At 44.2% G+C, this 22,485-nt stretch overlaps 2 protein-coding genes across 2 annotated transcripts; both read left to right on the forward strand.

Annotated features, from left to right (window-relative positions):
• Positions 1–205: 205 nt before the first annotated feature.
• On the forward strand, positions 206–6,319 carry LOC311178385 (alpha-1,6-mannosyl-glycoprotein 4-beta-N-acetylglucosaminyltransferase-like; the record flags this gene model as incomplete). Its single annotated transcript, XM_084244928.1, has 3 exons — positions 206–313; positions 1,734–1,890; positions 4,814–6,319. The coding sequence occupies 3 exons, from the start codon at positions 206–208 to the stop codon at positions 5,944–5,946; spliced, it is 1,398 nt and encodes a 465-aa protein (XP_084101054.1). The 3' UTR covers positions 5,947–6,319.
• Positions 6,320–15,860: 9,541 nt separating this feature from the next.
• On the forward strand, positions 15,861–21,612 carry LOC311178799 (alpha-1,3-mannosyl-glycoprotein 4-beta-N-acetylglucosaminyltransferase-like protein MGAT4E; the record flags this gene model as incomplete). Its single annotated transcript, XM_084245531.1, has 3 exons — positions 15,861–16,074; positions 19,516–19,675; positions 20,438–21,612. Exons 1-3 carry the CDS (start codon positions 15,967–15,969, stop codon positions 21,610–21,612), a joined length of 1,443 nt encoding a protein of 480 aa, XP_084101657.1. The 5' UTR covers positions 15,861–15,966.
• Positions 21,613–22,485: the final 873 nt, after the last annotated feature.

Raw genomic sequence — 22,485 nt, forward strand, 5'->3', positions numbered from 1 at the left:
GAGGCCCTATTTTGTTGTGAATCTAAAACTGCTCTAAAAATAGTCATTAAAATGCTATTTATACTAGTATACTTTCTTAATTCATAAAAATATTTATTACTGTTAAATGAAAACTGTTCTCAATGGTATGCGAATTGCAGACATCTGATATATATTCAAGGATCACAGGTTGAGAAACAGCTGTCCAAGCTCCCAAACCCACACTATGAGAGATTTCTTCTGGAGACTCATCATTATTGCGACAGTCATGATGTTACCAATCATCTTTTTCATTAAAGGAAACCCCTTTGACACTACAATATTCCTGTCCACAGTGAGTATCAGAAAGCATGGGTGGGGCAAAGTTGAATCCCTGGACTGAAAAAAAGGAGACATTACCTAAGTGTCTGCGTGAAATTGTTAGCAACAGAGACATTCAAAGAAGAAAAATAATAACGTTGGAGGACCCATGCATCATTGAGGCAATAAGGGGTGTAGCACTGGAGGAGAGAATTCGGGGCTGGAAATGATGTTTATTTAGTGATTCAGCAAAACTGACCTTCTCTACCCTACCCATGCCCTTTCTTTTTTTTAACAGCAATAAGTAGAATACTAAGTAGAAATAATAAGTAGAATACTAAGGTAGAAAATATTTTCTTTGTTTAGTACTTTCCTATTTTGAAAATTTCCCTTGATTTCCAAGTTATACATTTTGCCCCATTTTTATGTAATAGGATCCTGAACCTGGGTGTAGTTAAGTCATTTGTCCTAGTCAAGAAATTTCTAAGGAGCTGAGAAAATCCCACCATAACCCAGGAAATACAAATAAGAAAAGGGAGAGTGGTGGATGAATTTGAATTTGAACTCGAATTTCTAATGGGAAGGAGTTTAGATTGGGGCACTGGAGTGGTATTGTTGTAGAGCAACCTCGATACAAAACGGGGTGCCTGACTGTGGGTCCTCACCCGCGCGCTTAAAAGGACTTATCAATGCTCTACTGCAGGCACACGTGAAAGGTTAATAAAAGGTTTATTTACAAGGGAAGGGGAAATGAGGAAATGCACAGCTCTGGGAGAAAAGTGGGAGACAAAGTTTTAAATGAGTCCTACCCAATCCGCCGATCAGGAATCCCAAAATGGCGCTCTGAGAGCTGGCCGCCAGCCAGGAGCCGTGAAGCCGGGAGGCGAGTGATCGCGAGCCAGAGAGACCCCAAGGCCCACTTGTCTGGTTTTTATATCCAACCTGGCTGCCCAACTCCACCCTCAGGTCCCAGCCATCTTCCCCTTGGTGGTGATGGGATTTGTCTTTCCCAATGTCTTGATGCTTTAGTCTGGAGTGGGGGTGGGGTCCACAAAGCCTGCATGGGATTAAATCAGGACATCATTTCCCCCTAACAGTATGACCTTGTCTCATAGCTCTCACACCTAACACATTTTGTCCGTTATGGGATTGAATAACTCATGTCAGAGGGGTGATTGTGGATGAAGACCGGCATAGATGCCACAGTCTCATTCCCTGCATATCATTCAGGGGAGCTAGAGAAAGCTCAGTTCCTTTCACCCCAGGACCCACAACCTATACAGGAAGTCCTAGCATCAAACATTTTTAGACAATAAGGAAGAAACTGAAGGGAACTCTGAGCCAGCTGCCCTGTATCCTGGAGATGTTTTATTATGTTATGCAAAAGGGAATCCACCCAGCATTATCCCCAAAGGGCATGAATCATAGAGCTGAAACTTAACTTTTTTTCTCAGGAAGAAAAGGAGGCACTAGCCTTGCAGAGAGCCCAGATGCAGATCAGCCCTGGCAGAGCAAAGCACCTGGAAACCTTCAAAGATATGCAGGAAAACTCTGGATCACTCACAAATGTGAATCCCCATATTTTGCTTGGCGAGCCCCCTGTGGAGAAAAGTGAGTATGTACAAGAGGTACAGAATGTGCAGGGGCAAATCAGGAAAGAGGAGAGAGAGAAGACAGATGAAAAGGAAAAGTGATCTATGACAGCATTTGACACAGATCACTCTCTTCTTTCAAAACTTTCTCAACTGCCTCCAGAACCTCACACTCTTGTTTTTCTCCAACTTCACTGGTAGATTCTCAATTTCCCTCTGGCTGATCTTCTTTCTCCACATGTGATGTTGATGTACCCAAGGATTCAGTCCTTGTTTAGACTGTCTTAGTGATCTCGTTCAGCCCTACAGCCGTAAAGACCATCTTTATGCCACTATAACTCTCAAAATTCAAGCTCCAGCCTAGATCAGTCTGTGGTGCTCACATACCCCTGGCATGGTAACCCTGCTGGCATCCTAAGTCTGTGTCTAAAGAATATGTAGCCTTTTATCTGTCAGGAACTTGTGATTCTCTTTGCTGAAATAGACTTATTGGCACTGTGCACCCTCCTGAGGTCCAACTAGGACACTCACTTCTTTTGTTTTTATGATGAAAAAAATCATATTTAGAATTAGCCAGCTGGACTCAGCTTAGATGATCCCAATTTTGTTGGCAACATCCAAAAGCATCACTGTCAGGAGCCAGTCGAACACACACCTTCTCCTCTCCATCAGGTCTGATCAGGGTGTTGACCTTGGCCGCGTCAATGTCACAGAGCTTCTTCACAGCCCATTGGATCTGGTGCTAGTTGCCTGACCTCCACCATGAATACAAGGGTGGTATTGTCCTCCATCTTCCTCATGGCTGAGTCGGTATCAAGGGGACCTTGATGATGTCACAGTGGTCAAGCTTGTTTCTCCCCGGGGTGCTCTTCTGAGGTGCCTTCAGCATCGCAGTGTCTGGGGCCCCAGGAAGGTGGGTGATGTGTGGGTCTTCTTGTTCTTGTGACTGTGAGCATGTTTCAGCACTGCTTTTTTTGGCTTTAAAAGCTTGTTCTTTGGCTTCAGCTTTAGAAGGAACAGAAACTTCCTTTACTTAAGACACCATCTTTGTAAAAAATGAGGAACCTCATTTGATTCCCCATATGTTGCAATCGTATTTGATAAGAAAAAAATAAATCTTGAGACAAAATAAGGTCTTTTTTTCTTTTTTGAGACTTCCTAAATAATAACAAAACAAAACAAAAACAAATAGACAATTATAAATCAGAGACATCCTGCAGGGAAGGAGGAGGGAGAGGGATCAGAGGGAGGGAGGGAGGAGCACAGGGGACTGAGGTGACGGTGCATAGGTGCATTGGTGAAGGAAATTCTGTGGGGACTACACCTGAGGGGTGCGGAGAAGGGAAGAAAACATTGTTTAAAAATGAACAGTGAGGACCTCCCCGGTAGCGCAGCTGTTGAGCACTGGGTTGCGATGCTGTTCGCAGCCTCTGCAGCGCCGGTTCAATCCCCAGCCGCTGGTGAGGGTCCCACAAGGCATGCAGACCTCTCCTGCCGCCCGCTGCTCCCCTCAGCAGTGTATTTCAGTCCTTCTGCCTGCTCCGTTCCCTGCTCTGGCTCTGGGGAATCCTCTCACCCTCCCGCGCTTCTGACTGTACCCAGTGCTTGTATAAAAAAATAAAATAAAAATGAACAATGATGTAAAAAATATATAAATAAAAAGAAAATTTTTAAAAATAAAGGAAAAAAATAAATTGCAAGCCTATTTTTCTTTAACTTCTTTGAGGACAACTGGAATAGCTATTAGAAAATACATGCCTGATAATTCCAACATCAATCTCTCTGAGGACTGATTTAATATATTTGAAATGCTCTTCAATTCCCTGTTTCCTCTGGTAACTTCTATTTCTGGAGTGCTCCTGGTTGACTTCTTTCTCTTCCATTATGTTGGTGATTCATGGTTCCTATTTAGATCCGAGGGGCTACAATGAACAGCGTATTTCTCCCGTCTAAATAAACATCCCTGATTGCCTCTCTGTGAAAGGGGGCTGTGAGCGTGGAAACCTCATTAGATTGCCAAAGGGCGGTGATGCAAGGAACAAGTAAGGAACGTGGGCAGTTGGTCTTCTGAGAGATGTGTCCCCCCACCTCTTCTAAAAGAGCCCTGAGTCCTTTGGAGCATTTCTACATTTTTTGCTTATACACACTCTGGCAACCTCAAAATTTTTGAACGTCTGATAGGCCCACCATACCCAGAGCTTCCCGGTAGATGAAAACGCCCTGGGAGCCATGTAGCCCCTTCCCCCGCTGGTCCCCAACTCTGGCCGGGAGTGCTTGGCTTAGAGTCTGAAGCCAACCCCAGGACCCACACACCAGGCTTCAGGTATTTAGACAGAAACCCTTCAGACTTTAGCCTTGGAATGGATATTGCCACCCCAGGCCCTTGGTGGTCACTGATCCCTGGTTCTGGAAACAAGTGTCAGGGTGAGCATAAGTGTCAGGGTGAGCATCCCAGGGCCCAGTGCTTTGATTTGGTGACTCTGAACTCTGGGGCTTTTGGTAGGAAGTTGAGTATGTGTGTCTTAGGATGGTGAATTCTTCCATTTAGATTTCTCCACTAATCCTTTTCCGTATTCTATCTTCTGGGAATTCTTCAAATCCTGGGGTTCTCGCCTGGCACTCTTTCTATTTTTCAATGGGATTTTGGGTGGGAGGAGACATAGATGCAAAAGTTTTTAGTTTATCATTTTTATCTCTCCCACGATACTTTTCAAAAGGTAGTGTTTTTTTTAACTGACAATTTGTAACCTGATAGTAGCTCATAATATCATGGATACTCAGTTCTGTGGAAGAGAAAATGTGAAATTACTAACACACGAAGTTGGCATGTGGAAAGACCTAGGAGAGTATCCTAATCTCACCCATAGCGACTTTTCTTCACTTTCTCACTTTTCTTCACTTCCCTCAGGTGATAATGGTCCTCTTTTTCTCCCCAATCCTAGAACTGCTGACCATAGGGATTTCCTCAGTGCAGCACCCCAGAAGGAGCTCCCTCTTGGACACCCTGCAATCTCTCTTCTCTGTTTCCTCCTCATCGGAGCAGAAACACTTTATTGTTCTGGTACACCTAGCATATGCTGACCGCAAGTGGCTTGGTCAAATGAGCGCCAGCATCTCAACCCTCTTTAAACCATACATCCAGGCTGGACAGCTAGTACTGATCAATAGTCCTCTTAAAAGCTACCTTCCCTTGAAGAAACGTAAGAAAAACTGGAATGGCAACCCTGCCTATGTAGCTTTCTACTCCAAGCAGAACATGGATTATGCCTTCCTCATGAACTTTGCTGCCCCGTACTCTGACTATTTCCTGATGATGGCCGATGGTGTACAATGTGCCCCTGGATTTGTCACCCAGATAGCTACTACTGTGTCTGCCTGGGAGTACAAGCCATGGGTGACTCTGGAGTTCTCTCAGCTGCCCTTCACTGGAAAACTCTTTCGTACTAGAGACCTCCCAAGCTTTGCTCATTTCCTTCTCCTCTTCTACCAAGATATGCCCTATGGCTCCCTCCTCATCCATTTTCATGACCTCATGCAACAAGCACCAATCCAATTCTTCCCTTCTCTCTTCCAGGACAGGGGTAATTTCTCCTCCTTTGGAAAAACATCTAATAGCCTCAATGATGAAGAATTTGAAGAAAATGACATTGGTTCTCCAAGCAACCCTGCTGCCTCCGTCTACACTAACCTAAAGGCTACCAATGACACTGTCCCCATGAACGCCTACAGCTTGAATGGGACTTACTTTTCTAGCAAGGAGGTGGAAGTTGGCAGCCATCTGACAGTGGTTTTGGACAAACCTGCCCAAGTGTTCCAAGTTCAAGTCCTGACTGACTCTCACCTAAAAGATGAGAACCAGCTGAAAGAGGGACAAGTAGAACTGGGCTTTGATGCTACTAATAGAATCACTGACTGTGATGACTATATTCTGCTGGGGCTTCTGATAAATGGCACCCTGAATAAGAGGGTTTTATATAATGAGTCTGGGAAGAAGGTGAAATGTGTGAGATTGCTTGTGACAGCCACTTCACCCTCTGAAATAATATTCAGGCACATCAACCTCTGGATTAACTGAAGTTTAAGAGTATATGAAGAAACCACTGAGAGTTCTGAGAGTGGCTAGGTTGAAAGAGTCTACGGAGTTTCTTTTAACAAACATTAAAGTATTGAACTTGGCCAGGGAGACCTCATTGTTAGGTACTTTCAAGGTTATCAATACATAAGATTGAGCATGTTGATAGGCTAAGTGAAGGTAACATCTTCTAGGTCCCAGAGAGCCATGGGCAGGTGAAGTGGGCTTGTTAAACCCTTCCCTGATTTTCTTTTTTTTTTTTTTTAAGATTTATTTATACAAGAAGTGGGGCACAGGCCAGAGGTGCAGGAGGGTGAAAGGATTCACCAGAGACAGAACGGGGAGCAGAACAGACAGATGGACCGAAAGCACTGCTGAGGGGAGCAGCAGGCCAGACAGAAGAGGTCTGCTGTGCCGTGTGGGAATCTCCCTGGCCAACAGGGTAGTCAAACCTGCACTGCAGAGGTTGCGGACAGCTTCACAGCGTGGCGCTCAACCCACTGCACCACCAAGGAGGCCCCTTCCCTGATTTTCTATCCAAAAGGATCTACCATCCAAAATTGTCTCCTTGGATTAAGAACACCAAACTTCTAGAAACAAGAACTTGTGGGTAGGACTGACTGATGCTCCTGTCACAAGACTCAAGCAGTGCAAGAAAGAGACAGAAGATCTTTCATCAAACAAGAAATGGGTTAATTAAAAGCTGAATGGTGGCCTCCCTAGTGGTGCAAGGGGTTGGGACACAACCTGTGAAGCTGTCTGCAGCTACTGCAGCACGAGTTCAATCCCCGGCCAGGGAGCTACTCACATGGCGCAGAAGACCTCTCCTGGCTCACCTGCTGCTCCCCTCAGTGGTGTATTTCAGTCTGCCTGTTCTGTTCCCCATTCTGTCTCTGGTGAATTCTCTTGCCCCCACATTTCTGACCTGTACCCCAGTTATTGTATGCATAAACGGATAAATCTTAAAAAATAAATAAATAAATAAAGCTGAATGGGCTATGTGACCACAAAGATAGATTGGCCAAGAGAGGAACATTTTCTCTGTGATCTTATTTTTTCATGGAAGGTAGTGAGTCATTCACTTGATAACCATTTATTGGGAACCTTTTATGGTTAAGCAGAATCCTCTTCTACATGAACTCCCAATATGCCAGGATAGTTTTTGAATAGTATCAAAGTTATTGAAAAATAATTTGCTGTGATTTCTAATAGTTCCTATTTCCAGCATCATCTTATCTCTGGGACTATAGGGAAATTGAATTTTTCTGATAGGAAAAACATTGGACATTTTATCAACGTGTTTTTAGCCCATTTTGCTATGAGATCTTTATTCCCAGAAAAATCTGAGCACCGAATCTGGAACCCTGAGTCTTAAATTCATATATAATATGCAGTGTCTAAGCAGAGATTTTCAGTAACTTGAGATCCATAATCCAAAAAGGCAAGGAGAAAGAAAGAGGAAAGGACCAATTTAAGAGGAATATTTGGGTAAAGCTCAAATATAAAGCCAGGTAGTGTGGCCAAGGGATTTTGGTCAATGTGGATAGAAATAAAGAATTTGGGGGCCTCCCTGGTGGTGCAGGGGTTGAAGATAGCACTATCAAGCTATCGCTAGTCACTGCCGCAGGAGTTTGATCCCCAGCCGGCCCGGGAGCTACCCACATGGCGCAACAGACCTCTCCTGTCTTGCCCACTGCTTCCCTCAGCAGTGTATTTCAGTAGATCTACCTGTTCTGCTCCCCAATCTGTCTCTGGTGAATCCTCTCAACCACCCCCGCACCTCTGGTTTACACCCCAGTTCTTGTATGCATAAATAAATAAATCTTTAAAAAAAATGGAGAATTTGGAAACAGGACAATGGGATAATGATGATGAAAACAAGAAGGATGTGGGAAAAACAGGATGGGAGGTAGAAGCTTTGAGAGCCTCAGGTGCAAGGGCTGCGGCAAGAGAATGTGGCAGCCATAAAAAGTACTCTTCAAATTTCCTGCTACAAGCACCATGATTGACTGACAGTCCCACTGCTGCCCTGTAGATCCACCATAGTGTTGGTGCCAAAGCCACAATTGCCGCCAAATGCTCCCTATCAATGGCAACCACAGTGGGGGTACCACATAAGGCCCATTCTGAAAACATGGGCCCATCCTCAGCTGGTGAGGTTTGCTCGAGGGTGCCCCATAAGCCTATGCAAAACTTTCTCAGAACCAAACTATAGTCTTAGACCCTTCATGGTCAATCCTTCCTTTTCTGTCAACATCCACAGTTTTCAGATCTTCACCCTTATTTGAGGCCTCTCCCCATCTTCACCTTCCCCCTCCATTAGTAAATCTCCCTCCACCAATAAATCTCTTGTATATCTAATCCCATTTTGGTATCATCTTGGTAGGTATGAATTAACGAAGGGGCACTAAGAGTGGGAAAATAGTAAGACAAGGATTTGGGGTTGGCTTGCTCATGACCCTCAAGAACACATGAAAATAGAGGTTAAAATTAAGTTGATATGAAATATTATCACTACAGGAGAAATAAACAGTCAGACAATAAGGCTGATATTTAACAACTACAGCCAAGAAAAGGCAAAAAGGAAGGAGCAAGTGGATTTGGACTTTCACACAGGTAAAAATTTGTAACCCTTCATGGTTCCTGGACCTGAGGTAATTTTCAGATCCATGTGCATTAATAGAAGAAATGACCAGGCCTCTAGAAGGAAAGACCTGTATCATGTTTATCCTGTAATTATTTCCCAGTTTTTTCTCCCAAGGGACCTAAAGTCATTTACTTGAGTAATTGAACAACTGGGAAGGTGAGGGTGGAGGGTACTCAGACATATTCTCGAGGGTTGGACATAAGATCTGAGTTGATACTGATATCCAGAGATTCAAAAGTCAGGCAAGGCCAGCAGCAGCCCATCAAAAATAAAAATGGTACATCTTGGATGCAGCAGGACCAGCAGGTGTGAGTAAGCTGTGTTAATAGGCAGCCTGGACTCCCACGTCACTTGGCATGCTCCCATGTCATCCAGCTTGGTTACATCATGCTGTTACTCAGCTCACACCTGTGGCCATATGGAAAATTCCATATGGCTAGCTGAAGGATAGGGAAAAGGCCCAAGTTTGATTTACATGTAGGTATGCTCAATACATGAGTATAAGCTGAAAATGGACAGTGACTGAATTACAGCCATATTAAGGGGTGACTTTAAAAGACATAGAGAAGGAAAATCTTCCCATTGGGCAGAGAGCTAGACTGTGTACCTGGTCATTCATGATTCCTGGGCAAGAGCCAAAAGTCTGGCTGTCCAATCAGGGGCCTTGAAGGGAAGGACTAAAGGGATGCCAAGGACTGGAGTAAAGGAATGTGGATGGACATATGGGCGTGGGTACAGTGTGAAGTTTTCTGCTTCACATGTTGTGCACACCAAGTCTCATGGAGGGGGCTCTGAACAACAAAGTGGACACATGGCTCAGGCAGTTGACATCAGGCACCCAGAAGTGGGAAAGTGAGCTCTAGAGTGGAATATCCTAAGGCACTTGGGCCAAGGATGGAGTCAGAGTCTAGATAGATAAATACTAATGCCCCTGGCCCAAGGCAGGAGCCGAGGAGCATCTTCCAATAGCAAACACTTAATAAAATTTCCTTCTCTTTACTACTCTTAATTTCCTCTCCTCATCTTTAATGTGAGGATAAAAAACATGCCAACAGTATTTCCAAGTATTTAATAAGAACACATTAACAAATGACTTCCATCACCATTATCACCGCATCTGGCATGTAAGTTGTTCAGTAAATATTCTCTCTCTTGGAGGATTTGGTTTTGGGTCTCTTTGTTTGCATTAAATCAGAAGTGGTGCTTGAAAGTATTGGAAACTGGGTGAAACAAACATCCTTCAATCAAGCACGAGTCCCAGAAATAGCACAAGGTCTTAGAAGGTCCCTGCTGTGCCAGCTCTTAACACTTAGTTTTTGAGTTCTTGGGAGGCCTGAGTCCTCTCAGAGAAGGGATCCAGATGGCTAGGACATTGGGGCACACCCACTGCTTACTAACTGCTTGTAACTTGGTAAACATCAACCCTGTATTACTCATAAGAGTCTTCACATCAAATTTCTCAGATCATATTCTATTGCTTCCTGCCCACCCAAAATTAAGATCATCTAATGTGCCCTTTCAGACTCACCTAAAATATTCCCAGTACACACTCAAATTCTAACTTAAATGTTAACTACTTTGTGAAGCCTTCCCTGATTATCCTGAGACAAAGTTAATAACATCTGTCTGCTTCTTACATAATAGTTTATGATGAACTCAATGATAGCACTTCTTTCAGTCAAGAAAAGTATTAAGGACCTCCCTGGTGGCACAGGGGGTTAAGATGCAACCTATGAAGCTGTCCCCAGTCACTGCAGCACGAGTCTGATCCCCAGCCAGGGAGCTGCCCACATGGCGCAGCAGACCTCTCCTGACTCACCCGCTGCTCCCATCAGCAGTGATTTTCAGTCAGTCTGCCTGTTCTGTTCCCCACTCTGTCTCTGGTGAATCCTCTCACCCCCCACACCTCTGGCCTGTACTCTGCCTCTTGTATGCATAAATAAATAAATCTTAAAAAAAAAAAAAGAAATGGGGCCTCCCTGGTGGCGCAAGGGGTTAAGCACCCCACAATGAAGCTGTCCGCAGCCTATGCAGCATGAGTTTAATGCCCAGCCAGCCAGGGAGCAACCTACATGGCGCAGCAGACCTCTCCTATCTCGCCCACTGCTCCTCTCAGCAGTGTATTTCAGTCAGTCTGCCTGTTCTGTTCCCCACTCTGTCTCTGGTGAATCCTTTCACCCCCCACATTTCTGGCCTGCACTCCAGCTCTTGTATGCATAAATAAATAAATCTTTAAAAAAAAATGACAGGTATTGGTGCAGATGTGGAGAAAAGGGAATCCGTTCACGATGGGTGGGAATGTAAATTGGTGCAGCCACCATGGAAAACAGTATATAGGTTCCACAAACACTTAAAAATAGAGCCACCGTATGAAACAGCAGTTCAATTTGGGTGTATATAGCCAAAGGAAATGAAATCTGTATCTCAAAAAGATATAGGCAAGCTATGTTTATTGCAGCATTCTTCACAATAACCATGATAGAGAAACAACCTAAATGTCCACTGATAGCTGAATGGATAAAGACAATGATTTGTATATACACAAAGAAACATTATTCAGCATTGAAAAAAGAGGAAATCCCGCCATTTTCTACAACTTGAAGCAAATAAGGTTGGAGAACACTGTGCCAAATGAAATAAGTCAGACACAGAAAGACAAATACTGCATGAGTTCCTTTGTATAAGAAATCTAAAATAGCCAAACTCATTATGGAAGCAGATTAGAATAGGGTTGCCAGGGACTGGGGAAAGGGAGAAGTGGGGAGCTCTTAGTCAAAGAGTATAGTTTCAGTTACACAAGATTAAGTTCTGGGGATTTACTGTAGAGTGATGAGACTATAGTTAAAAATACTTCATTGCAATGGCCACAGGCATATGAAAAAATGTTCAACATCCCTTATCGTCGGGGAAACGCAAATCAAAAACACAAAGAGGCACCACCTTACACCACTAAGAATGGCACATATTAAAAAACCTAGCAACAACAAATGTTGGTGAGGATGTGGTGAAAAAGGAACTCTCCTGCACTGCTGGTGGGAGTGCAAACTGGTCCAGCCACTAGGGAAAGCTGTGTGGAGGTTCTTCAGTCTACTAAAAATGGAGCTACCATACCACCCTGCAATTCCACTCCTAGGGATCTACCCAAAGGACACAAAAACATTGATTCAAAAGAACACCTGTACACCTATGTTTATTGCAGCACTATTTACAATAGGTAAAACCTGAAAACAACCCAAATCCCCAAAAATAGATGACTGGATCAAGAAGATGTGGTACATATACACAATGGAATACTATTCAGCAATCAAAAAAGATAAACTCATGCCATTTATAGCAATATGGATGAAGCTAGAAGGAATTATGCTCAGTGAAATAAGCCAGAAGGAAAAAGAAAAATATCAGATGGTTTCACTTATAGGAAGAAATTAGGGGAACCAAATAAGACATCAGGGGAAAAAATAATAACAAAACAAAACACAACAAAACAAAACAAAAACAAACAGACAACTGTAAGCCAGAGACATCCTGCAGGGGAGGAGGAGGGAGAGGGATCAGAGGGAGGGAGGGAGGAGCACAGGGGACTGAGGTGATGGTGCATGGGTGCATTGGGGAAGGAAATTTTATGGGGATTACACTTGGAGGGGGGGAAGCAAGCATTGTTTAAAAATGAGCAATGTGGGCTTCCCCGGTGGCGCAGCAGTTGAGCGTTGGGTTGCGAAGCTGCCCTCAGCCTCTGCGGCACCGGTTCGATACCCGGCTGCTCCCCGGCCACCAGAGGAGGGTCCCACATGGCGCGCAGACCTCTCCCGCCGCCCGCTGCTCCCCTCAGCAGTGTACTTCGGTCCTTCTGCCTGCTCTGCTCCCCGCTCTGGCTCTGGTGAATTCTCTCACCCTCCCGCGCTTCTGACTGTACCCAGTGCATGTATAAACAAACGAACAAATAAATAAATAAAACATGCCTCTATTAAAAAAAAATTTTAAAAAAAATGAGCAATGATGTAAAATATATGTATAAATAAAGATAAAAATGTATTGCATATATGAAATTTGCTAAGAAAGTAACTCAAATGTGGCAACTTTATTTTGGTAACTATGTGAGGTGATAGATATGTTATTAGATTGGTATTTAGATTGATAGATATGTTATTTAGAGTGTAGTGATTGGTTCATAATGTAAATGTTTATCAAGACATCAAGATATAGATTTAAATATATACAGTTTATGTCAAATATACCTGAGTAAAGTTGTGGGTGGGGGAACTAACACTAAAAATTCTAGAAGTGAATATAAAAATATCTTTGCAGCCTAGTAGTATATATTATTTCTTAAACCAGACCAAAAAAAATCAGACCATAAAAGAAAGAAATAACAGATTGACCATTGAAATTATATATAACCCTTACTGCAAAAAAAAAAAAAGTGTTCTAGATCCTCTCTAGCCATCTTAACTTCAATATAAAATTTTCAAAAGTTTCTCTCTTTTTGCCTGCTTGTTATTTGGTCTTAAGAGGGGAAAGAGGGAAAATTGAGAGAGGATTTGAAGAGGGGAAGGGAAGGCAAGGAGAAAGGTTTTAGTTCAAAGAAGTTATATCCTGAAGGAAAACTAGAGCTTTTAAATACATGGTCTCATGGAAACAACATTCTTATGATAAAGAAAATGTGATGTTTGTGTGTGTGTGTGTGTGTGTGTGTGTGTGTTTATACCATCGTATGTGGTGGAATATTATTCAACCAAAAAAAGAAGGGAGGGGCCTCCCTGGTGGTGTAGGGGTTAGTCTCAGGGCTATCACTGCCACAGCCTGAGTTCAATCCCCAGCCAGGGAGAAACCCACATGACAGAGCAGAACTCTCCTGTCTCATCCGCTGCTCCCCTCAGCAGCGTATTTCAGTAGATCCACTTGTTGTGCTCCCCACTCTGCCTCTGGTGAATCCTCTCACACCCCACCCCCCCCCATCACCTCTAGCCTACATCCCAGCTCTTGTATGCATAAATAAATAAAAATTGGAAAAAAAAGGGAATTCTGACTTTTGCCCCAACATGGATGGGTCTTGAGGGCATTATGCTAAATGAAATAAGTCGGGCAGAGAAAGACAAATACTATGATCTTACTTAGATGTGGAATCTTAAAAAAAAAAAACAAAAAAACAAGCAACTCATAGAAAAGGGGATCAGGTCTGTGGTTACCAGTGGCAGAGGGTAGGAGGAGAGGGAACTGGATAAAGTTACAAACTTCTGGTGTGAGATAAAGAAGTGTTGGGATATAAAGTACAACTACATTTAAAACTACACTGTGGTATGTTTGAAGGTTGCTAAGAGTAAATTTTTAAACCTCTCATCACAAGGACATTTTTTTTTCCTTTCCTGGACCTCTATGAAGTAAAGGCATAGGGTGTGGTAGTGATCATTTCACAATACATATACGTCAAGTCGACATGTTGTAACCTAAAATTTAGCATGTGGTAGGTCAATTAAATCTCAGAACTGAAAGAAAAAAACAGTACTTATTAGCAATATCTCACCCCACATCTAGGTTCTATTTCTCATATTTAAAAAAGCTAAATTAACAAAACTAAACCCATTAAGAGAATATGCCATTTTTTATCTTCTTTCTTAGTGAAAGGCCAGTCTACATTTTGCCTAGTGCCAGCCTGGAAGGGAGGGGTGGGAGAGGGAAAAAAAGATGTGGAGATGCACTCTTGGTAATGACAAAGAGCAGATAAAGGGAAGAAAGGAAACTTCAGAGGCCCACTGGGAGGTTCTGGGTTCACGAAAGAACTGGAGATTTGAGGACCAATTTGTGGTGACTAAAAGACTCACCAAGCAGCACAAGGAGACAGCAGCAGGGGATGGGAGTTGGGGGGGGGGGCGGTTAGGAATGGAAGCAATGACTTCTCCATGTACCATCTGGGAGGCCCATCAACAGGGGAAGGAGTTATTCAAAACCTACCCTTGCCAATTTGATTCAACTGACAGCTAATTGCCAACTGTCTGGATTTGAGATGACTAGAAAGCTGGCTTTAAAACTTTGTCTCCACCTTACACAGACACAGGTGCTTGACTGAGGCTGGAGTGGTGAGCAACTCCCCATTCAGGGTGAACAATGGTTGTCAAGCAGGGTCTCCTGGGAGGGAGACTGCTTTCTGCTACCTCAGAAGAGCCAGTCAGGGACCCCTCCTGCAACATTAAAGTTTTTCTTTTGATTTCTTTGTTAAACCCTCAAGCAATATTTTCTGTTAGATACAAAGACTCAGGTGGATATAGCACTCAAATACGGTAAAGACTCACATGATTGGAAATTTCTAGTCACTTTCAGGTTCCATCCTTCTTACCTGTCCAGCACTGGGGAGATATCCAGCTTTCTCTGCTCCTTCTGACTTCATTCAAAACCTCCTAATCTGCCTAACATAATCCTGGAAACAATCAGACAAAAAAGTAAGTGGGGAGCTAGTGGATGAAATCTAATTTATTAGTCATTGACACCTGTGTAGAGACTTTGGCTTGAGTTTGAAATTTGGGGAAGGGAGTGATTAATAACTAGTCATTGATTTCCTCTTCTTGGAGACACATCTTTGGTTGCTTCTCTTCTCCAAGAGTGGATAAAAGAAAGAAGCTACTATAATTTCACCTGGAAATCCAGGCAGGAGGTGAAGAAGGTAGAGATTGGACAGTATCAAGCTCCTTGGTCTTTGTATTTTCTTAGATGGTGACAAGCAGGGGAGAAGGGCCCGAGTGGGTCAGAAAAGGTTAAGGAGGGCCTCCCCGGTGGTGCAGGGGGGTTGAGGGCAGTGCTGTGAAGCTGTCCACAGCCTTTGCAGCATGGGTTCGATTCCCGGTCAGCCAGGGAGATACCCACAGGATGCAGCAGACCTCTCCTGTCTTGCTCACTGCTCCCCTCAGCAGTGCTTTAGGTCCATCTGCCTGCTCTGCTCCCCACTATGTTTCTGGTGAATCCTCTCACCCTCCCACGCCTCTGGCCTGTACCCCAGCTCTTGTATAACTAAATAAAATGAAAGAAGGAAGGAAGGAAGGAAGGAAGGAAGGAAGGAAGGAAGGAAGGAAGGAAGGAAGGAAGGAAGGAAGGAAGGAAGGAAGGAAGGAAGGAAGGAAGGAAGGAAGAAAGAAAGAAAGAAAGAAAGAAAGAAAGAAAGAAAGAAAGAAAGAAAGAAAGAAAGAAAGAAAGAAAGAGAAAGAAAGAAAGAAAGAAAGAAAGAAAAGGTTAAGGAAATCATTTGGCAGTGGTGTCCAGGAGGAAAGATGGGGCAAGGAAGTGGGAGGTCCCAGGCAGGAGGAAATCTTCCTGACACTTGTCCACAGGATGACTCAGGATCCTTGCCCTGCTTCCATTTCTTTGCAGAGCTACACCAGGCCAAGACCATGCAGCACTGCCTGTGGTCATACATCATAATTGCTGTGTCCTTAATCTTTCTGAGCTTCTTCTTCCAAGAGAATAACGAAGAGTATCTTGACTACAGTGTGTCATTGGTAAGTACAACAATCGAGTTGCACTATATGACAATTCCTCAGTCGTGGAGGGGACTTTTCCAGGTATGCAAACATTCTAGAATCACCACAGAAGTTTAAGAAGAAGGCAGATGTAGAGAAAAGATACTGAACTAGCTTTGAAACAGGTACAAGATTTAAATAAAGACAAGGAGGTTAAGATCAGGAACAATACAAGGATGTCCTCTCTCACTACTGCTCTTCAATATAATATTGGAGGTCCTAGCCCAAGCAATAAGACAAGAGAAAGACATACAAGGAATCCAAATAGGGAAATAAGAAGTAAAACTATCACTATTTGCAGACGCTATGATAATATACATAGAGAACCCTAAAAGCTCCACAGAAAAATTACTCAAAATAGTCAACCTTTTTAGTAAAGTAGCAGGATACAAAATCAACACACAAAAAGCAATAGCCTTCCTATACACAAACAATCTGAAGAAGAAGAAATCAAGAAAATCATCCCTTCTATAATTAAAACAATAAAACCAAATACTTGGGAAGAAACCTAACAAAAGAGGTGAAGGACCTATACAAAGAAAATTATAAAACACTGTTAAAAGAAATAGAAGAAGACACAAAGAAATGGAAAGACATCCCCTCTCATGGATTGGAAGAATTAACATTATTAAAATGGCCATCCTACCAAAAGCAATATAGAGATTCAATGCTATTCCAAAAAAAAAATCTCAATGACATTCTTCAAAGAAATAGAACAAATACTAATGAAATTCATACAGAACCATCAAAAAACCACAAATAGCCAAGCCCTACTGATGAAAACAAAAGAGAAAGGAGGTATCACACTTCCAAACTTCAAGCTGTACTATAAAGCCAAAATAATTAAAACAGTTTGGTATTGGAACAAAAACAGACACATAGACCAATGGAACCAAATAGAGAGCCCAGAAATAAAGCCACACTTATATGGACAACTAACCTTTGACAAAGGAGCAAAGTATGCAATGGAACATGGACAGTTTGCTCAATAAATGGTGCTGGGAAAACTGGACCACTACATGCAAAAAATAAAACCAGACCACTACCTCTCACCATGCACAAAAATCAACTCAAAATGGATAAAAGTCCTGGACATAAGAACTGAAATCATAAAATATATAGAAGAAAATGTAGGTAAAACACTACAAAGCATACATCTCAGTAACATCTTTATTTTTTTTAATATCTTTTAAAGATTTATTTATTTATGCATACAAGAGCTGGGGTACAGGCCAGAGATGTGGGGGGCAGTGAGAGGATTCACCAGAGACAGAGTGGGGAGCAGAACAGGCAGATGTACTGAAGTGCAAACTGCTGAGCAGCAGGCAAGTCAGGAGAGGCCTGCTGCGCCATGTGGGTTGTTCCCTGGCTGGCCAGGGGATCGAACTCGTGCTGTAGTGGCTGCGCACAGTTTCATAGGTTGCATCTTAACTCCTTGTGCCACCAGGGAGGCCCTCAATAACATCTTTAAAGACTCATCACCCAAAGTAAAGAATGTCAAGGAAAAGATAAACACCTGGGATTACATCAAACTGAAAATCTTCTGTACAGCAAAAGAGACATTAACCAAAACAGAGAGACACCCCACTGATTGGGGAAAAAAAATTGTACTCCATACGACTGATAAGGGACTGATAACAAAGATATACAAAGAACTCACACAACTCAACAAAAACAAAGTAAACAATCCAGTCAAGAAATGGGCAGAAGAACTTAAAAGACATTTCTCCAAAGAGGAATGCAAATGGCCAACAGACATATGAAAAAATGTTCAACATCCCTTATCATCGGGGAAATGCACATCAAAACCACAAAGAGGCACTACCTGACACCACTAAGAATGGCACATATCAAAAAACTAGCAATAACAAATGTTGGCAAGGATGGGGTGAAGAAGGAACTCTCCTACATTGCTGGTGGGAGTGCAAACTGGTCCAACCACTATGGAGAGCTGTCTGGGTGTTCCTCAGTCTACTAAAAATGGAGCTACCACATGATCCGGCAATTCCACTGCTAGGGATCTACCCAAAGGACACAAAAACATTGATTCAAAAGACCACCTGTACACCTATGTTTATTGCAGCACTATTTACAATAGGTAAAACCTGAAAACAACCCAAATCCCCAAAAATAGATGACTGGATCAAGAAGATGTGGTACATATACACAATGGAATACTATTCAGCAATCAAAAAAGATAAACTCATGCCATTCGCAGCAGCATGGATGGAGTTAGAAGGAATTATGCTCAGTGAAATAAGCCAGAAGGAAAAAGAAAAATATCAGATAGCTTCACTTATGGCATAAATATAGAGGAACCAAATAAGACATCAGTGTAAAAAAAAATAATAACAATACAAAACACAACAAAGCAAAAACAGACAATTATAAATCAGAGACATCCTGCAGGGGAGGAGGAGGGAGAGGGATCAGAGGGAGGGAGGGAGGAGCACAGGGGACTGAGGTGATGGTGCACGGGTGCATTGGGGAAGGAAATTCCATGGAGACTACACCTGAGGGGGTGGGGAAGCAAATATTGTTTAAAAATGAACAATGTAAAAAAATTTTAAAAAGTTAATGGAAGGATAGGGAAAGGAAAGGGAAAGGGAAGGGGAGGGGAGGGGAGGGGAAGGGAGGGGAGGGGAGAGAAGGATGGAAGGAGGAAAAGGAGGAAGAGAGGCATTTTAAGTGTGGAGAGAACAACACACAAGACACTTCTTGCAAACCAGGTTGACGAGTGGGCCTAGCGGCAGTAATGCCTGCCTAGGTGCCAGCTAGTTTCCTCACCAGAGCCTGCATGAGAGATGTTACCCTTCCAGTCCTTACGTGAAGGGATTGAGACTCAGAGCCCTAGAGTAATTTCCTAAGCATAGAACATCTGCAAGTGGCAAAGACCAAATCCAATACAGGCCACGCGGAGGTTCTGGTGTAAACATTCTTTCCTAAATGCCTCAGACGAGCTAGAGAAAGGCAAGCAGGTGGGTGTGGGAAGTGGCTCAGTGTGCGTGGTCAGAACTGAAGAAAAGGGAAACCCGTAGCATGGAGGGGCCGTGTGTGATTCCCTAAAGGGCAGGACAATTCACTGGTCTTCAGCACCCCGCACAGTGTAAACTGAGGCAGGTGACTCTTGCAGTCTGACAATGGTACAGAAATTAGATGGGGGGCATGGTGGGGCAGACAACTTTTTACTCTACGTAAGCCCAGGGCTTTCCTGCGGACACACCACACAAGATTAGGGAGTCCCACTTCCTTGACTCCAGGGTCCACCACACCTTCTGGAAGGCCCAGGATGAGATGGGGATAATGGTTAACTGAGCTTTGACACTCAGTCTCTCTGGTGACTAACAAGTGGATCTGCCCTTCAATTGTCTCCAGAAATCTAGGGCTGAACCTCAGAGCTGATGTGTATTCCATTCTCAGGAGGAAGAAAAGAAGAAAATAGTTTGGCAGCTACATAAGGAGCTAGTCACTAACGAAAGCAAGAATCATCTAGAGACCTTCAAGGAGATGCAGAAAAACTCCCCTTTACTCCAACATGCTAACTACAAACTCCTGGCTGGAGCTCCTCCCTGGAAAAAGAGTGAGTACATGGGAGGGAGTGGTTAGACTGGGAGAAGGTCAGACAAGACAGTCTTGCAAGAACAAGACAAGTGGGTAACAAGGAAGAGTGAGCTGGCAACCGGTAAGGAAAGGAGGGCACTCTGAGAGGAGCATGTTAGGGAATTTGGTGCAGGTTATAATCCTGAGTATATTTTCTCCCCACCTGCTGCCCCCTTGAATGACTAACAGAATGAAGAATCCATAGCCACCCACAAAGGAGCCCCCCCCCATAATGAAACTCATTCATGGCAGGTCCCCAGGGAGGACAGTACAGGGTAGGAGAAGGGGAGGGAGCCCTGGTAGAGGGCAAACAGGGTTGATGGATGTGGACGCACTGTACACTAGGTTACCAGAACTTGGGGTTCACTTAGGCCCCTGGAGATCCCCTAATCCACATGTGGCTGATTCATAGCAGCTAAAATAACTCTTAGGTCAAGGCCAGGCTGAGATCAATTGCCAAGCCAGTCAATTTACCTTTGGAACAAGGAAGCCTTCCCCATCAGAGAGAGCCCTGTCCTTCATAAAGATTCCCCCTTCAGCCTTTCACAGCAGCGATCTAATAAAACCACTTCACAACTTCCGAGGGGACACTCACCTCTTATCTGGACCACACTATCCCTGGACAAGGAAATGCGAATTTGTCACAGGTATTGACATTAAGGGGAAGACCAGGGAGAAGAGATCTAGGAAGTCTTCACCTCCTTGGAGTGCTAAAAATTCCCTATCTCTCCCCCACCCCCAGAGCTGCTGACGGTGGGGATTTCCTCAGTGAGGCATCCTTCAGAGAGCTACCTCCTGGACACTCTGAAGTCCCTGTTTGAAGGTTCCACAGAATCTGAGCTGAACTGCATTGTGGTGCTGGTCCACCTGTCAGTCCCTGACTCTGAGTTGCTCGGCCAAGTGATTGCCAATATCCAAAGCCTTTTCAAAGCACATCTCGAGGCCCACAGGCTGCTTGTGATACAAGGTCATCTTGGTGCCTCTCCTTCCCTAGGAGATCTGAAGAGCGCCAGGAACTCCTCACACTGCGAGGCACTTTACTCCAGGCAGAAAGTCAGTTACTCCCTGCTCATGAACTTCGCCATCAACATCTCAGAATACTTTCTGATGCTTGAAGATAATATTCGCTGTGCCCCCAAGTTTGTGTCCACCATCTACTGGACATTATTAGCCTGGAAAGATCTACCTTGGGTAATCCTGGAGTTCTCCAGTCTGAGTTTCTCCGGGAAAGTTTTCCACACCCATGACCTCCACCGCCTGGCGTCTTTCTTCCTCCTCTTGCAGCGGGACATTCCCACTCACTCACTTCTCTCTGAATTCCAGCTCCTCTTGGCCCAAAGTGTCCCAATTCGTTTCAGTCCCTCTGTCTTCTACCACTGGGACAATTATTCTGTGTTCCAGGACACGTGCTTTCCCGTGCAGGAGGAAAAGATCTTCGGTGAACCAGACAACCCCAGTGCCAGTGTCCTCACTGACATGATGACAATATCCAACATTATTCCAGATTATGCATATTTTCTGAACAAGGACTGCTTTTCTACCCTCGATGCTGTAAGAGGCAACTACTTGACTGTGGTTTTTGAAAGGCCACAAAATGTGATCCGGATAGAGGTGCTGACGGGTTCTGAAGAACAAAAGCAGTACCAGATGCAACACGGGCAAGTAGAACTGGGCTATGATCCCCTCAAGAATGCCAAAGGCTGTGCTCGCTATAGTCTGCTGGGGCCCCTGGTTGAAGGAAATTTGGATCAGAGGGTGTTTTATGAAACAGATTCTGTGGAGGAGCTGAGTTGCATACGACTGCTCGTGCTAGCATCTCAGGAGTCTTTGCTCCTGATCAGGCAGATCAAAGTCTGGACTCAGAATGAGGAAGAAGAGACTTCGAGGGAAAAGGAAATTCTGCCTGATGGGGTTTGAGGATGAAATCTACATGGTTGGCAAGAAATAAAGCTAGAAATTTAACAAGGCCTGCTCATTCCAAGGGTTACAGGACAGGGAGAGGGGCACCCCAGAACCCTCAGACCTGCCTGCTCTAAGTAGGTTCTGCCATCGGCCACAAGACTAAACATATAAGACCTTTAATGGTTACCCATCCCCTCGAGTGTAAATGCCAGCCAAATAGGGTTGGCCCAAAGCAGGGGCAGTGAGGGCTGAAACACTGCCATGTGGCTGAGACACAGTCTGGCAGTGACCCATAGAAGAGGGTCAGAAACAGGCAGACAAGTCTGGGAGGAAAAGAGCAACATCAAAGCCAAGAAAAAAGCTGCCATTGTCACCTCCCCACAGGTCTCTCATCTATCCCACATCTATTTCAACCAGCCTAGGACCAAAAAAGCAAGAGCAGCTTCTTCATATGTCTCTACTCCCTGTGCCTCCTCCAGGTCTCCTTCTAGCTCCCCATCCTGCTTCCTTCCTTCCCCAGTCTCCTCTCCAGCTTCTCCTCCTCCCTGCTCAGCTCCACCCTCCTTTGGGTGGGGCAGGGAATCTGGAACCTCCCCTTTTCCGGGGACCACCGCGTCGTCGGGTGACCATGTAATTTATTGTCCAAACTGGAACATTCCTAAGAGTAAAAGGAAGCACTATAAAAATTATACTAGAGTGGGCCTCCCCGGTGGCGCAGCGGTTGAGCGCTGGCTTGCGAAGCTGCCCGCTGCCTCTGTGGTGCTGGTTCGATCCCCGGCTGCTCCCTGGCCACCAGAGGAGGGTCCCACATGGCGTGCAGACCTCTCCTGCCGCCCGCTGCTCCCCTCAGCAGTGTACTTCGGTCCTTCTGCCTGCTCTGCTCCCCGC

Source organism: Talpa europaea (assembly GCF_964194135.1).
Source record: "Talpa europaea genome assembly, chromosome: 10".
NCBI classification, from domain to species: domain Eukaryota; kingdom Metazoa; phylum Chordata; class Mammalia; order Eulipotyphla; family Talpidae; genus Talpa; species Talpa europaea.